We start from the raw sequence: 15,322 nt of genomic DNA, 5'->3' as shown, positions 1-15,322 counted from the left end.
AGATCAGCCTGCCTCTGCCTCATGAATGCTGCAATTAAAGGCATGCACCACCATTGACAATCTGAAAATGGGCTTTTCAGACACATTCTCCAGCATGCATTGCTTTTTCATGTCTTACTGTGACTTTCTTCAGGCTTCTGCCCGAACGTCAGGCCCTACTCTAGGAGTACTATAGCCTTGGGGCTGGGCTTCATGACACGTGTCCTGGTAAATGGCCATGTTATGTTCCTCCACAGAGACCTCCACAACCTTGGGTCTCTCATTGAGGGCCAAATGGACATTCCCAGGCAGAGCCTGGACAAACCCATCCCTTATAAATACGTCATTTACCGTGGTGGCAGCAGCAAGAACACTGGGGAGTATGAGTTCATCTACGAGCAGCAGCAGAAGAGCGGCGACCACATAAACCGCTGTCTGATGGTTAGATCTGCCTTGCTGGGCACTGGAGGTAAGCCGGCAGGGCCCCTGAGCGTGTCAGCACACTGGGCTTCTGGGAAGCAGACAGGCGGCATGGGTCCTCTGCTTGGCACTGGCCTTGCCGCTGCCTTAATGTTCGAAAGTTGTCTTTGGGAGCCAGTTTGACTTAAAACTCAGGGAAAGCTTTCATCAAGGAGGTGGATCGAAGGAGCTGAATGGAGGGCTGGCTGGGACGCAGGGTGACTGCAGGCAGGGCAGGAGGTGCAGTGGCCTGGCTCTCCCAGGCCTGGCAGAAGGTGATTTTGACAGTTTAAGAGGAGCAGAGTCTCTTCCATGCCTGTCCTCATTCCCATATGCTGCTTATCCCGTCTTCCATTTGGCTGGAACTTGGGGAGGGCACCCTGGTCTCCTGAATTCTGATGCTTATTGGCTTTTTTCAGCCTGGGCTTGCAGCTCTTGTCCTCCTTCCACAGACCACAGACTGTTGAGCTGCCAGACATGTGCCACATTCCTGTCTCTTATGTCAGGGCCTGGGGTCTGGACCTTCTTTGCTGCTTCTTATGCATTTTAGTTGAAGCACAGGCAGAGTCCTGCTGAGCCATTTCACAGTCCTGTGGCTTTGCTCGTTTTTTTTTGTTTTGTTTTGTTTTGTTTTGTTTTGTTTTTTCTCTTAGTTCTGAGGATGGAATCCAGGTTTAAAAATATTTTAAAATACCTTATTACATTTACATGAGGGTGTATATACCACAAAGAGGCCCAGGCATGCTTGTGGAGGTCAGAGGACAGCTTATTAGGTATGGCAGCAGGAAGGAACCTTTGTCAACTGAACTGTCTCCACAGGCCCCATAATTATTCTTTGGTATATTCTTGGCTGTCTTGGACTCATAGAGATCCGCCTGCCTCTGCCTTTCCGAGTGCTGAGATTACAGGCGTGTGCCTCCACACCTGGCCCTCATAATATTTTAATGACAGGATTTGACTGTTGCCTACGCCGGTCTTTGTTCTTTTTCATTTTTACTGCTTTAAAGATGGATTAATTTTATATTTTATGTGTATGTGTGAGTAACTATACACTATTTGTCAAGGTCATCAGAGAGCTAAGTCAGACGATGTTGGCAAAGAGAACATGGTATTCCTCAGACACAGGTCAACCTTGGCTCCTTGGAGGCACTGGCTCAGCCCTAGACTGGCTTTGCCAAGGTCACTCCGAGACAAGGATGCAGAAATAAAGCTACCTCTGTCCTTTCAGGGCCTCAGAGAAAGTCTTGGGTTGGTCCGTTTCACCACATATACATGTATGTGTGTCATGTGTGCGCCTAGAAGCCGGAAGAGGGCATCAGATCCCCTCGAGCTGGATTTGCAGGCTGTTGTGAGCCACCACATGGGTGCTGGGAACGGAAGCACAGTCCTCTGCAACTGCAGCAAGCAGCTGCCCTTAACTACTGAGCCATCATCACTCCAGACCTTTTTTTTAAGATTTATTTATTTATTGGGTATACAGTGTTCTGCCTGCATGTACACCTGCACACCAGAAGAGGGCACCAGACCTCATTGTAGATGGCTGTGAGTCACCAGGTGGTTGCTGGGATTTGAAGTCAGGACATTTGGAAGAGCAGACAGTGCTCTTAACCTGAGCCATCTCTCCAGCCGCCCACCCGCCCACCTTTTTTTTAAAGCCTGGGTCTCATGTAGCGCAGATTGGCCTTGGCAAGGAAGACACTAAGTTTCCCATCCTCTGCCTGCACCTGTCAATTCCTGGGACTGCAGGACTGCTCCTGCCTTCCATGTTTCTGTGGGGCTGGGGAGCCAGGGCTTCGAGCATGCTGAGCGAGCACTGTACCAGTGCGTTACACCCCAGCCCAGGTTTCACATGGCTGGCAGAGTGAGCTGCTCTCCTGCGTTTCTACGTGCTGCGTGAGGCCAGGCCTCCAATTTGGAGCTCACCCACGTGAGGTTCTTCTGTCCCCTCAGACTGGCATCAGTATGATGACATAATCTGCATGAAGCCTCCGGGGAATGTTCTTCAGCAATTTAAGAACTGGCTCACGGATGGCAAGAGGAAAGAGCTGGTGAAAGGGAAGAAGCTTGCGGCGGTTGTCATGCTGGGTCGCATCTTCAATGTGCTCCAGCCCTGGAGCGCCATCAACCTGCAGAGCTTCATGACCCAGTTCAAGCAGTTTTACTCTGTGGTCAAAGTGCCTATGATTTACGAAGGCCAAGCAAAGCGATGGTCCAGCCTGGGATATGACGAGAAAGAGGTACCCAATCCCTATGCTACTGTTAGTGGCCGCTCTGGAGTAGACAGGCAGTGTCCCTTGACCAAGGAGAAGTTAGAAAGACCCCTTGACTGAGTAGTGCCGACGGGAACGGGAGGAGCACATGCCCTGCCCTGCCTCCAGCCATTGTCCTGTGGTCTCCCAGAAGCAGGCTCCTTACCTGCACTGTGGTGTGGCTGTCTCTAGGATGCTACCTCCCCCACCGCCCCCCTGCAGGGCTGGGGACTGGGCATCTGTGAAGCAGGGGAGAGGCCGGTGAGACCTTCCTTGGAGTGCTCCCTGCTCTGGGGTCTCAGGGACCTCTCTGGTCCCTGGCACTGTTACCCACCTCTCTGTGGCCCGCACAGCTCACACGTCTTTCCCTCCTGGGCCTAGGTGCGGGCGAACCTATGGGAGCACATGAAACAGCAGATGGAACCCTTCCTGGAAGGAAAGAGTGGGGACTCTCTGCCTGCCGACTGTCTTGTGAGGAGCAAACTGAAGTTGGGCCTGATCATCCTTTCCATGGTGGAAGAAGTTGACTTTCCTGTACCTAAGGCGGACCTGACCTCACTGTGCTACCTCCTTACCCCAAGTGCTGACTCTCCAGAAGCCCTCCACAGCGACCTGAGCCCCATCCTCAGCAAGCTTCAAATGTATTTTCTGTTTATTCTTTAATTTTCTTTGTACCCATGTTTCATCTGCATCTATGGTTGTGCACCATGTTGGTGCCTACTGAAGGGCAGGAGGAGGAGCTGGACCTCCTGGAACTGGAGTTACGGATGAGCTGCCATGTGGACCCTGGGCACTAAACCTGGGTCCTCAGGCTTAGCTGCTGAGCCATCTCAGCTCTCCAGCCCCACTACCCTTCCTTTTTATGTAATAGTCTCACTATGTAGCCGGGCTGCTGAGAGTTCTGTCTGCTGCTCGCTGAGTGCAGGATTGCGGGTGGGAGGCACCATCCTGTTCACGGAGCTCTGGGGAGTGGTGCAAACATGCAGCCCCCGGTGCTTTGCAGGCTGAGGTGGGAGGGTCCTACGGGCTTGGGACAGGGCGTCTCTCCGTAAAGGAATACACCAAGTACAAGCCAGGCTTTGGATGTTTGCTCACATGCCTCTGTGGAAGCCTGCATGGGCCACTTAGGTTAGGAGGCCTGTTGTCACTGCGGGGTCACAGGAAGTTTGGAGGCTGGTTTGTTTAGGGCTTGAAAGTTGTATCTGGCAGCCTTCCCTGAGTGGCTTTACTGGCGTTAGCTTGTTGGCTTCCTGTGTTTGAGATAGTTCCCCAGCTGTGCAGTATGGGTGCACACTGCTCTTGCAGGGTTCCATGAGGGTTGGTCTAGGAGTGGGGCTACCCTGACTTTCTTAGGAAAGAAGCGTCTCCTGGTGTGGACCCTGTCCAGCCACACACACTGTTTGTTCCTTGTGCTCTGCGGATAGGCCACTGGCCCGCCCTCCCCTCACTGTGCCTCTGTTTCCTTTTAGATGGCGTGCATACTTGACAAACCTGTGCCACAGGTGCATCGACCAGGGGCTGGACCGATGGCTGGGCACCTTGCCTGTCCTGCACCACTGCACGCAGCTGTCTCCACCCAGGAAGGACTCCAAGAGCCAGGCCGAGGATGCCTGGGCAGGCCTTGAAGGCATCTCCTTTGTACAGTTTCGGGAAAGGGGGCCCACTACGTGAGTTGAATAGCTGCATTTGGATGCCATTCACAGATCCACTAATGTGCATCCTTTAACCTTAGTTATGAAGAAAATGTAAACATCAGGGGTATGTGCATTCAGCGGCAATAGCAGCACGTGTTCTCTGTGCTTTAAGAGAAGCCGGCGGTGGTGGCACATGTCTTTAATACCAACACATGGAAGGCAGAGGCAGGAGGATCTCTTCTGAGTTTGAAAATACAGCCTAATACAGAGTTAGTTCTAAGACAGACAGAACTATGCAGAAACCCTGTTTTGAAAGACAAAACATTACTGGTGACAAGTTACTGTTTACCTCCCCATCCCCCATCACCAACCAGTGTTTTTCCAATCACCTGTTAGGTCAGGTATGTGTAGGGTAATGCCAGCCTCCTGAAGGGTGCCCCCGCTTTGCTGCCAGTCCCCCGTTGTCTCTGCCTAGTTATTTCGTGTGTGTGTGTGTGTGTGTGTGTGTATGTATGTGTGTGTGTGTGTGTGTGTGTGTGTGTGTGTGACTGTCTGTCCTATGGAGCATAGAGGAGATCCCCAGTATTGGTCTTCCATTCTGAAATGGTGCCTTAGTCCTTCAGCCCATGACCTTCTGTGCATTCTCCATACGGAAGCGCTGGGGTTACAGATGCTCAGGCCCTGTGGCTGGCTTTTACATATATACCTGTACGGCAAGCGTCGTCACACCCAAGCCATCCTCCAGCCCTTGCCTCTCTGACCAGCAGAGCTGCTGGGAGAAGGCTCTGATGCTGGCCTAGGCAGATCAATAGTGGTAGTGTATTCACTGTGGGCTCTCCCTTCTGGGACAAGAAAGTCTTACAGAAGTTCCTTAGAAGACATAGAGAAGAGGCATGGAATGGATACTTTTTCTTTTTGTTCTGTCCCCCACTTCCTCCTCCTCTCTTCCTCCCTCCCATCCCCTCATTGTGGAGAGGAAGCTTGGCCTGAGCATGGTTGGCAGGTGCTTTCCCCCTGGGCTCTACCCCAGAAGTCTTGTTCCCTTACAGGTGTAACGTCACATTACTCTATGGTTATGTCTCAGTTTCTCCTTTGCTGTGAGCAGTCCGCTTTACTCCACTGGGGACGCATTTCAGGCTAATAGGACTTCATCCTGTAATGGTTTATTTATCCCTCAGTGTTGGCAAGAAGTATTTCTGGTCCTGGGGTTTGAACCATGGTTCAAGGAAAGGAAGTCAAGGTCAACTGTAAATCTATTCCCCATACACTGCGTGTACATCAGGGAAACAGCTCCAATGTTTCTCCTTATTGTGTATGGAAGTGGGGGGAGCACACAGATACCTGTCTTCACACATCTGTGGTAAGCATGTTACCAGTGAAGCTAGAATTTGAAGTTTTTGAAAAGCCTGTGACTCTAAAAAGAACACTAACTTGAAAGAAAATAAAAAAAAAAATTACAAACTCTCCGCTGACCTTTCACAAAGTATGGTCATTGTTAGCTGGTGGAAAAGCCGCCCTGCATTTGAAATGCAAGCATGCATATTTTCAGCTTCCAATTGCCATAGTTACTGAGTAAAGGTTATTTTTGATAGAAGTTCAGACCTCTGCTGACCCTGAGCAAAACGGAATATTAAGACCACTTAGTTTTGCAGTGTCCTCTTAAACAGAGTAGGATGTGCGCATCTGTGCACTGGACAAAACTTAGGAAGACCCGTGGTCAGGGTTGGGCGTAGCTCAGAGAGTGACAAGGCGCAAGCACCACTGGAGAGTAACGTTATGGTCAAGCTCAGAGCAAGTCCTGTGTCCCTCCCATGATGCACAGCTTGCCACAACTCAGGGTAGGGCTGGAGGCGGTGCCTTGTGCTGTGGTGAACCCTGGCCTCTAGGTAGGGGGAGGGGTGGGGTCTTGCAGTCTTAGATAGACAGGAGAACAGGGGTGGGACTATGATGAGCACCTTGAAGTATGATGGCAGCGGCCATCCAGTGGGGGTGGGATCGGCTGAGAGCCAAGACGGCTGCTGGTTCAGAGCCTGCTGCAGGCCACCCACAGCAGCAGGGATGAGCCGGTCACTCTGGGCACTGGGATCTCAGCTTCTGCCAACGGAATGCCCACAAAGCTTGATGCCCTGCCCCAGACAAACGGCGGCTGTACCACTGGTTTTGGTACGGGATGAAGGTCTAGAGCGTCCAGTGGTCAGCCTACCCTTGGAGTTCCTCACATGCTTTCAATTCTCTCCCTGGCTGGCTTTTGTTTCCCACAAAGCCCTGCAATCTTTAAGTCTGCCTTACTCTTTGTTGGCTATCTGACCTGGCTCCCGCTCTGTCCTCAGGAAACAGACTCTCCTGTTCGTGCAGCGTCATCTGGCCCTGCTGCAGGTGGATGAGTACCTCTTCCGCTCCTGGTTCAGCCTGGTCCCTCTGAAGAGCTTAGCTGCCTACCTGGAAAACTGCACAGAATACCTGAGCCATGCCCCTGCCCGAGTCCTGGACTGTTTTCAAGGGCTTTCATACCGGCTCCGAGGACTGGGGAAGATCTCACACCAAAACGTAGAGGTGTGTTGTGGGGTGTGGACCAGCAAGAACCGGCTCACTGCTGCAGGGCTGGGAGAGGGCTCAGTGGTAGAGGGCCCCTCATGAGTAAAAGCCTGGGCCTCTTCCTCAGCACCACAAACCAAAAGTGAGGCGGAAGGGAAGCTGCTTTAAGGGAAGGAAAGACCATATCAGTGTTCTATGAGCACAGAGGCCTTTTTTCTTGGCACAGTCTCCGAAAATACAGTCATGGCATGATTGCACCTTCCTTTTCTTCACTCTCGTAGGATGTCGAGAGGGTCTTTAAAATGCTGATGCACCTTGTGGAAATCTATCAGGTCACGTAAGTACAAAGGCCAGAGGCAGCCTTGTTTTCCACATGCTCCGGGAGGCATGGTGGGCGCCCTGATGGCCACAGCTTCTCGCACAGGCTGCCTCTCTGGGGAGACCCTAAACCAACACGTTCTCCAAGCTCTCTGAGGCGCCCCAGCTTTGGCTGCTGAAATTTTACCCCCTGCCCTTGCTGTGCTTGCCTTCACTGTACTTTGGGGCTCACTCGAGGGCAAGTCAGCCTTGAAAAGTCAAACATGGCTGTGTTATGTTCCCACTGCTGTGACAAGAAGCTTGCCAGGACAGCAGGAGGGAGGGTACGCTCCCGCACTGGTGAGGGGTGAGGGCCGTGCTGTTTGGGTTCTCCTGCAGCAGGGGCATGAAGCAAGGCATGTGCTGCCTCTGAAGTCAGGAAGCCGGGAGACCCGTGCTGGCAGGCAGCTCTTTCTCTGTTTTTTCTTCATTCTGGAACTGCATGAGCTGCAGCCGTGGGTCCTCCTGTAGTGTGGCACATGGTCCTGACTGCTGAGCCTTCCCTCCAGCCCCAACCCCAACCCCACCCCTTTTCCATATACAGATTGTCAGGCCTGCTAGGTAGTCAGATAAGTCCCTGTGAGATCCATGCACAAACACACTCAGTAAACATTAACCTGTGTTTGTAGGACACAAAGAAATTGCTCTTTATTTCAATTTAGCCTTTTCTTTCCCCTCCCTCTTCTCAGTTCTCAACCATTTCTCATTTCTCTGCACTATTTTTTGAGTAGGATGTTTGGGGAGAGCCTGTTACAGACCTACTTAACTGAGTGTCTGACCCTCCATGAAACTGTCTGCAAGGGCACAGCTAACATGATATTCTACGAGATTCCTGCCCTGTCTGCCGAGCTTGTCTGCAAGATGCTTACGCTCAGACCTCCAGGGGTAAGTGGGGTCCTCGAGGCCTATACTGTTTGGAGGGATGGGCATCTAGCATCCTCAGCTGGAAGGGGAAGGAGACTAGCTGTGGGCTGACTCAGCCCTCAGGGAGTTTATTGGGGTCCTGCTCCAGCTGAGCTGTCTGGGCATGGAGGCATTTGGGGCCGTGGGGGGAGAGATTGCTTCTGCTGTCCAAAGGCGGGACCCCACTCATTATACTGGGGACCACTCTGCCCTGAGCACATGCTCACTCCCTGCTTTCTGCTCGGGAGTTTAGAGTAGCAAAGCCCATGTCCTGAGCAGCCCCACAGTGCGCCTGCACCCTCCTCGGCTCCCAGCTCCCGGCCCGGCTCCCGGCCCAGCGATTGGCCCAGCAACCAGCCCCTGGCCCTCTGTGCTTGCTGGAGGGGACTGCAGCCTGGTCTCCACTTTAGATCTTCATGTCTTTGAACTTCATCCTTCTTGCTGCTTCCTTCACTCACCCATTTGAGACAGTGCTCTCACTGCTGTGCATCATCTCTCTGAGTCTGCTCCTCAGCTGGAAAGTGGTATAGAGGTCTTGGGCATTTCACTGAATTTCTTTTTTTTCAAAAGTCAGAACTGACTATCAGTGGAAGATAATTGTATATTTTGTTATTCCTTTTAGTTTTTTTCAACATATTTATATATTTATTTATAACATGTTATATAAATACTTATGTATTTTGTATGTGTGTATTTGTCAGAGAGAGCCAGAGATCAAACCATGACATGAGTGTAGAAGTCAGGACAACTTGTAAGGAAGGCTCAGATCTCAGTCATCTGTGGTGGCACATGCCTTAATTCCACTCAGGAGCAGAGGCAAGCAAATTGCTGCGAGTTTGAGGCCAGCCTGGTCTACAAAGTGAGTCCAGGACAGCTAAGGCTACACGGAGAAACCCTGTCTAGAAAAAAAAAAAAAAACCTAACAAACAAACAAAAAAGAGTCAGTTCCCTCCACTGTGTGGGTTCTGGGGATCGTACGCTGGTCATCAGGACTGATGCCTGCAGGTTCTGCAATCCCTCTCTCACATGCCTACAGGGTACCAAAGAAGAGGCGGCTGCAAAAGCTGATGAAGACTTGCTGACACACACTCTCCAGGAAGCCCTGAGCACCACAAGAAACTGGCTGCGCCACACGTTTAAAAGGAGCATGTTCCGTGCCAGCTCAGACCCTTCCCTGTCCACCTATTTTAAAGAGATGGCGATCCAGCTTACCTACCCTCAAGAGATAGAGGTGAGCCTTCCTGAGAGCTTGCGAAGCTGCCAAGGGCACATAGGTGTAGACATAAGGAAGGGACTGGGAAACGTCACTGCTGCCCAAGAACTATGACCACGTCCTGAGGCCCAGCCAGTGGGCTCCCCTGTAAAGAAGGGACTTTGTAGACCCAGGGACAGATGGAAAGTGCTGAATTGTCCAGGGTCCCTCTTGCCAAGAGGTGATGGGGACAGCAGTGTCAGGAATGCTGCTTAAAGCTGGGGATGTGGCGAGTGACGCTGGAGCTCTGAGCTGGAGGTGAGAAAGAAGCTGTGGAGTGACAGCCAGGTGCCCCTGCAGCAAGGTCAGGAGTACAGTTCTGCAGGTGGGCTTGGGTTAGTCCAGTGTGGCTGGCAGTGCCTGGCTCATCACCTGGTGGTGTAACGTCTGTACCTTACCCCAAGTGGTAGAGAAATACCAGCAGTGTGTGTGCCAAAGCAAAACCCTGGGCTTTAGTGGAAGGAACTGTGTCTACTCTTCTTCACTCATGCATTAGGGGAGACTCCTTCCAAACAAAGAAAAGTCACACATGGGGAGGATGGTTGTGGGCCCTGCATTGTATGGGCCAGAGTGGGTCGCCTTGCCCTGATTCACCAGTGACAGTGAATCTGAGGGCCCCTTGTCCTTGAGGCCTGGGCTCTAGCCGTTCATGCTGCCATAACAGGATCCACCTTGTTTTCCTCTCTTGAGACAGGATCTTACTATGGTGTCCAGGCCAGCCTCGAACGAACCCCTGGACTCTGACAATCCTCCTGCTGCAGTCTCCCAAATACCTGGGACTACAGATCAGAACCCCTGTGCCTGGCTGTCTGTCTACTTACATTTCCTCCCTGTTGTCACTTTTGAATCTTGCAGGTATGGCGGAGGCTGGCAGAAATCAAGTTCCCGGAGAAGCATGGCTGGAAGCAGTCACTGCTAGGAGACATGGAAGGGAGGCTCAAGCAGGTACCTGAGCTTGGGGTGCAGCGGAGACCAGCCCCCTCACTCACATACCCACTGGTGGAGTGCTTTCAGTGTGAAGGCTGGTGGTGCTCAGGCAGGGGTCAGACGTGTGTTTCTGCTTTGGCCACTGTCTTGACCTCAGAAGAATGTCAGAGCTTTTCTGTGTCCCTCAGAAGACTAGGGACAGAGTTTTTATGATGGGGACCCTAATCATAGCCAGGGACGGGTGCACACACTTGGACTGGCCAGTTAGTAAAAGCTGCAACCGAGAGGAGACACACACAGACACTCACACACACTGTGTGTGAATGCAGCTTGGTGATAATGGAAAATCAGTTTTTACGTAGGTTTATCAAACTGTCCAATAGATGTTAGAAAAGTTGAAGTAGAAGGAAACAGCTTATTTTTTCAAAATTTACCTATTGTCACATGCTGCAGTGCTGGCAGGTTTTTTGTTGTTTTTGTTTGTTTGTTTGCACAGGGTGGGTCAAATGCCGTTTTAAGCTTTGGGTTTCTGAGTGGCTTTTTATCCCAGGCCTGCTTCAAGCTCCCAGCAATTCATCCTGCTGTGGCTTCTCAAGTGCTGGGACACAGGCAGCAGCCACATGTCCAGCTACAGACATGACTTTCCTTGTTCCTCTCATGCTGGGGTCATTGTGCACATTCTTGATGTTTGTGCAGGGAAGCTTAAGTCACGGGCGGTGAGGACACCTCGTGTTTCCCCAGTGTAGCAGTGGGGTACCCCACAGCCCTCACGCCTTCCCCCTTGAGGCACCCACATCCCTGATCTCGCCTCCCCCTTCTCTGCAGGAGCGTCCCCGTTTGCAGATCTCCTTCTTCTGCAGCAGTCAGTGGCAAGATGGCGGACTCCATGATAGCGTGGCCAGGAGCTTTGAGAAGTGTGTCATTGAGGCTGTGAGCTCTGCCTGCCAGGTCACTAGCCTTTCCAGCATGGGCTCACAGGGGCTTTCTGATAGGGTCTGCCAAAGGTGCTGAAGCCTGCTTGTTCTGAGATCCCCTTTGTGCCCAGAGCCATATTCTTATCCAGCAACTTAAGAAATAGCATGGATTCTTGTTCCCTGGGCTATTGAGTGCCGTGCAAAGCCACAGCTGTTAGGCCAGATGTCAGAGCAGGTTGGCCAAGCCTAGCCTTGTCTACGTAGCTAGGGTCAGGCCAGCCAGGGCTACACAGTGAGACTCTGTAACAAGCCTTACAGGCCTTGCCCAGCTGCCTGGCAGGCTGAGCCTCAGTCCCGCCCGAGAGCATCAACTGCTGGCTTGGCATTATTTTCTGTTAGGTCTTTTCTATTCAGTGACTGAGACAGGGGCCACATGTGTGAGAGGCGTACTCACTGAGCTGCTTCCTCGAGCTCCTGTAGTTCCAGCTCTATAAGGCCCTTCATCATCCACCTGAGTCCTCTGAGTCAGGGCATGAGGTCAGGTCCAGTTTCAGGACACGCATGAAGGAGATCAGAGGACGACATCTTTTGGCAGCTAGGTCTCCTTCCATGTGGGAGCCAAGGGTTGTCAGGTTTGTTGGAAGGCACCTTTACCCAGCTCTCTGGGCTGCACTTTGCTATTTCCAGTCTATATTTTTAATGTATGTGGTGCTGAGCATTGAAGCAGGGCTTTAGTCGTGGCACGCAAGCATTTAGCCATTGTGTCACACCCCGGTGAGCATTTTTCCTTTTGAGGCTCTGTGAACTGTTTTGAATAGATGTGAAATGTTATTGAAAGGAAAACCGTGAAAAGAAAAATAATGTATTATAAAAAGTTACAGCTAAAACCAACAAAGCAGCACAAAGCCACACAGTGAAATTAAGGGACCCAGTGACTTTCTGCGCGACCTTCTGCGTGCATTCTCATGTGCCCTTTGGTAACTCGAGCCCATTACCTACAGTCAGTATTCTAAAGATAACTTTTGAAAAAATTATTTAAGGTAAGGTTTCAGCCCAGGCTGGCCCCAAACTCTGTGCAAATGCTAGGATTACTGTTTCACAGTACCACGCCTAGCGTTCATAGTTCTATTTTAAAACAACAAACTCTTAAGACATTACTACATTTTCACTCATTTTCGTTACAGTCTCAGACCAGTGTCCTTGAGGGGCTCTCATGTCAGGATATGCAGAAATTTGGTACCCTCCTGTCTGCTGTGATAACCAAGTCATGGCCTATGCACAATGGGGAGCCTGTGGAAGACCTGGATGAGATCTTCAAATACCTGCTCAAGGGCCCAGATGTGAGGCAACTCTTCAGGCTTCAGGGTGCGTGTGGGGAGCACCTGGGGGAGGTGTGTGCAGGTGTCTGCCAGGAGCAGCTGGGGGAGGGCGGGGTCGTCTCGGCTGTGGGGAGCAGGACCCTGAGGACCTTTATCAGCAGGTGCTGATAAAGGGAGCAGCTTAGCTGGAGGGACTTGGGCAGGTGTGGGCATCTTGCCACATGAAGGTTAACGCCATACCAGCTGCCTGGCTGCCCCGCTGTCCTGGAGACTGCCTCCCTGGCACTCCCTAAGGCCTCAGTTTCCAGATGAAGGGTATGAAGTGCAGAGTACAGGAGAATGGCTTCCGGTCTGCAGACGCCGTGTGGGCTGCGAGATGGCTCAGCTTCGGTAGCACCAACGTCCCCAGCCTTCTTACAGAACAGGCTGCACTTGCCAGCCACTAGCCAAATCTCAGGTCCATTGAGACCTTGGTTAGTTACTATTTATGGACTGCTTACACATGCAGGTACACACACGCACACACACACACACACACACACACACACACACTGATTAACTAATAGAATAGGAAGCCCCCCCCATCCTCCCATGATACACAGACCCCAAGTGTTATGCCTCCCCCTGAAGTCTCTCCTGTGTCTTGGGTGAGCTGCTATGTTTAGATCTTGTAGCAGGAATGTGCTGGGTTTGGTAGGAAAAGCCCAGGTCAGGTTGTAATTGTCATGTTCACCAACAGCCCAGTCCAGGAGCCCCTCTTGACTTGTGTGTGGTGTAAGGCAAAAAAGGAGTACTGTGGGGGTGGGCGCCATATGCATTTACCGTTAGCTTGAGTGTACCATGTGTGTACTTTTGTTTGATAGGTTTTCTAGAAAAATCCATTAGCACCATAGTTCCCACACAGCTCCCCCAGCACCCCTGGACTGCTGTTAACATCTGGAATGTGTAGATGGTCCTGCTGGCACACTGTTGTTAAGGCAAATCTGAGGGTTGGTAGGGCGCTCTAGGTTTTAGTCGGAGTATGATGGTAGGTTTGGAGCATGCAGTGTCACACGATATCCTCAGTGCCCCGAGGGTCTGGGACCCTCTCCTGGAGTCTGTTTTCCCCACTGGGAATCATATGGCACGTGTGACTTTAGACAGGCTCTGTGTGGCCTTGGCTGTTCTGGACTCACTGTGTAGATCCTCCTGCCTCTGCCTCCCAAGTGCTGGGACTAAAGGCATGGACCACCACATGATCTAATACAAATCTAATGATGGCAGCAGAGAAATTTTCTGTGGGTTTCACACTAATGCAGAGCACAGCGGCCAGGATATGCAGAGCTGGGAGCCATGCCCTATTGAAGTATTTACACCAGAAATTGCCTGACCTCTGCTGTCCCAGGAGGAGTCGTCAGGGATGCATGGTGGAAATTGATGGGGTCAGGAGACTCGGGTTCTGAACTGTGTGCTCTTCCTCTGATCAGAAACCAATGAGAAAATCATCCATAGCATCACAGAGAAAGGCAGGCAGCTGATGGCCACTGCTGAGTCTGTGTTCCAAAAGGTTGCCGAGGACCTTGAAAATGGCACCATTGTGGTTGGACAGCTGGAGTTGATCCTTGAGCACAAAAGTCAGTTTGTTGACATCTGGAACTTAAGTAAGTATCCAAGTGAGGTATCACCTTCAGGCTGATGAGAAACACCAAGAGGGAGAAAGCTTGAGTGTGCCATTGTGGGACTCCCTCATTCCTGGAGTCACAGGCCACTGATCTCCAGGAACAAGGGACAAACTGGGGCTTCTGAGGCCCATGAGCACAAAGGGAAGTAACATTTGAGGACCAGTTTCAGGGAGGCAGATCAACAATTTTCTGGGTGAGGGAAGGTTCTATAGGACTTTTTAGTAGGGATTGGGGATATCCAGGATGGGTCAATGTCATTGGCTAATGGTACTGAGATGCCTCACTAACATGGAAAGGCACCCCAGAAATCCCAGGTGCCTGCCCTGTGGGTTCTTATTGGGAGAAAGGGTGTTACCCTGTCATTTCCCTGAGGACTACATGACATTCCCCAGGTGGAGGTGTAGAGATTTGGGCTCCCCAGATGAGGCAGAAAAGGGAGTCCTCCATTTTGCCTAGCTCAGGGCTTTCTGGTTATGAAGGACTGCAACCTTAGTAGCAGGGTCCAGCAGCCATTTTGTGGACAGGATATGCTTCTGAGCTTTGTAATTGCCAGCAGTTCTTGCCAGAAAGTTGAGAAGCAATGGTTTACTATTCTGAGGGCATCATGTGAAGGCAGTAGAATAACAGCAGTAGGAGCTTGCTGTGTTCCGTGCTGCCAAGCACATGGCACAAAGGTCTTCATAGGCTGGGTGAGCAGAAATCTTCCCAGTCCCCCTTATTGCCCTGACCATGAAGCATGAACGTGGAAGACAGACAGGTTTGTGTGAGCTGTCAAGTTACTTTTCAGGTAGAACAAGGCTGCCACTGCACGAGAAGGCCTGTGCTGTGAAGGACTTGCTGGACAGAAGAAAGGATGATCTGAATTTCCTCAAGCGAGAGAAGAGATACGTGGAGAGTCTCCTGAGGCAGTTCGGGGGAGTGAAGCACCTCCTGCAAGGTGGGCCCCAGGAGCATGAACAACTGAGGGGCCTCAGGGTGAAGGGCAGGGCAGGTGCAGTGAGGATGGACAGCAAGGTGCACAGAGGCAGAGATAGATGGGCAGGTCATGGGAGAGAGTGTGTGTGTGAGAGAGAGAAAGAGAGAGAGCGCACATGTGGAGTCCCAGGATAGATAGCTGGGATTTTTTCTTGAGC

At 51.4% G+C, this 15,322-nt stretch overlaps 1 protein-coding gene across 4 annotated transcripts in view; it reads left to right on the top strand.

Moving 5' to 3' along the window:
- Positions 1 to 15,322, top strand: part of Rnf213 (ring finger protein 213) — an 86,614-nt gene that overhangs the window by 18,480 nt on the left and 52,812 nt on the right. For all 4 annotated transcript variants that reach the window (XR_009592683.1, XM_060386279.1, XM_021639392.2 and 1 more), the window contains 13 exons: positions 237 to 448; positions 2,389 to 2,675; positions 3,069 to 3,328; positions 4,157 to 4,354; positions 6,652 to 6,874; positions 7,138 to 7,193; positions 7,945 to 8,098; positions 9,153 to 9,347; positions 10,224 to 10,313; positions 11,121 to 11,243; positions 12,394 to 12,574; positions 13,995 to 14,168; positions 14,977 to 15,126. Coding sequence is in view for 3 of the 4 variants with exons in the window: in XM_060386279.1 (XP_060242262.1) it covers positions 237 to 448; positions 2,389 to 2,675; positions 3,069 to 3,328; positions 4,157 to 4,354; positions 6,652 to 6,874; positions 7,138 to 7,193; positions 7,945 to 8,098; positions 9,153 to 9,347; positions 10,224 to 10,313; positions 11,121 to 11,243; positions 12,394 to 12,574; positions 13,995 to 14,168; positions 14,977 to 15,126 (2,303 nt within the window). In the remaining variant the exon portion in view is untranslated. The remainder of the gene's footprint in view (positions 1 to 236; positions 449 to 2,388; positions 2,676 to 3,068; positions 3,329 to 4,156; positions 4,355 to 6,651; positions 6,875 to 7,137; positions 7,194 to 7,944; positions 8,099 to 9,152; positions 9,348 to 10,223; positions 10,314 to 11,120; positions 11,244 to 12,393; positions 12,575 to 13,994; positions 14,169 to 14,976; positions 15,127 to 15,322) is intronic.

Source organism: Meriones unguiculatus, chromosome 7 (assembly GCF_030254825.1).
Source record: "Meriones unguiculatus strain TT.TT164.6M chromosome 7, Bangor_MerUng_6.1, whole genome shotgun sequence".
Classification (NCBI taxonomy): Eukaryota; Metazoa; Chordata; class Mammalia; order Rodentia; family Muridae; genus Meriones; species Meriones unguiculatus.
The sequence above is the reverse complement of the archived record's forward strand: the minus strand, read 5'-3'. Positions and strand labels throughout refer to the sequence as shown.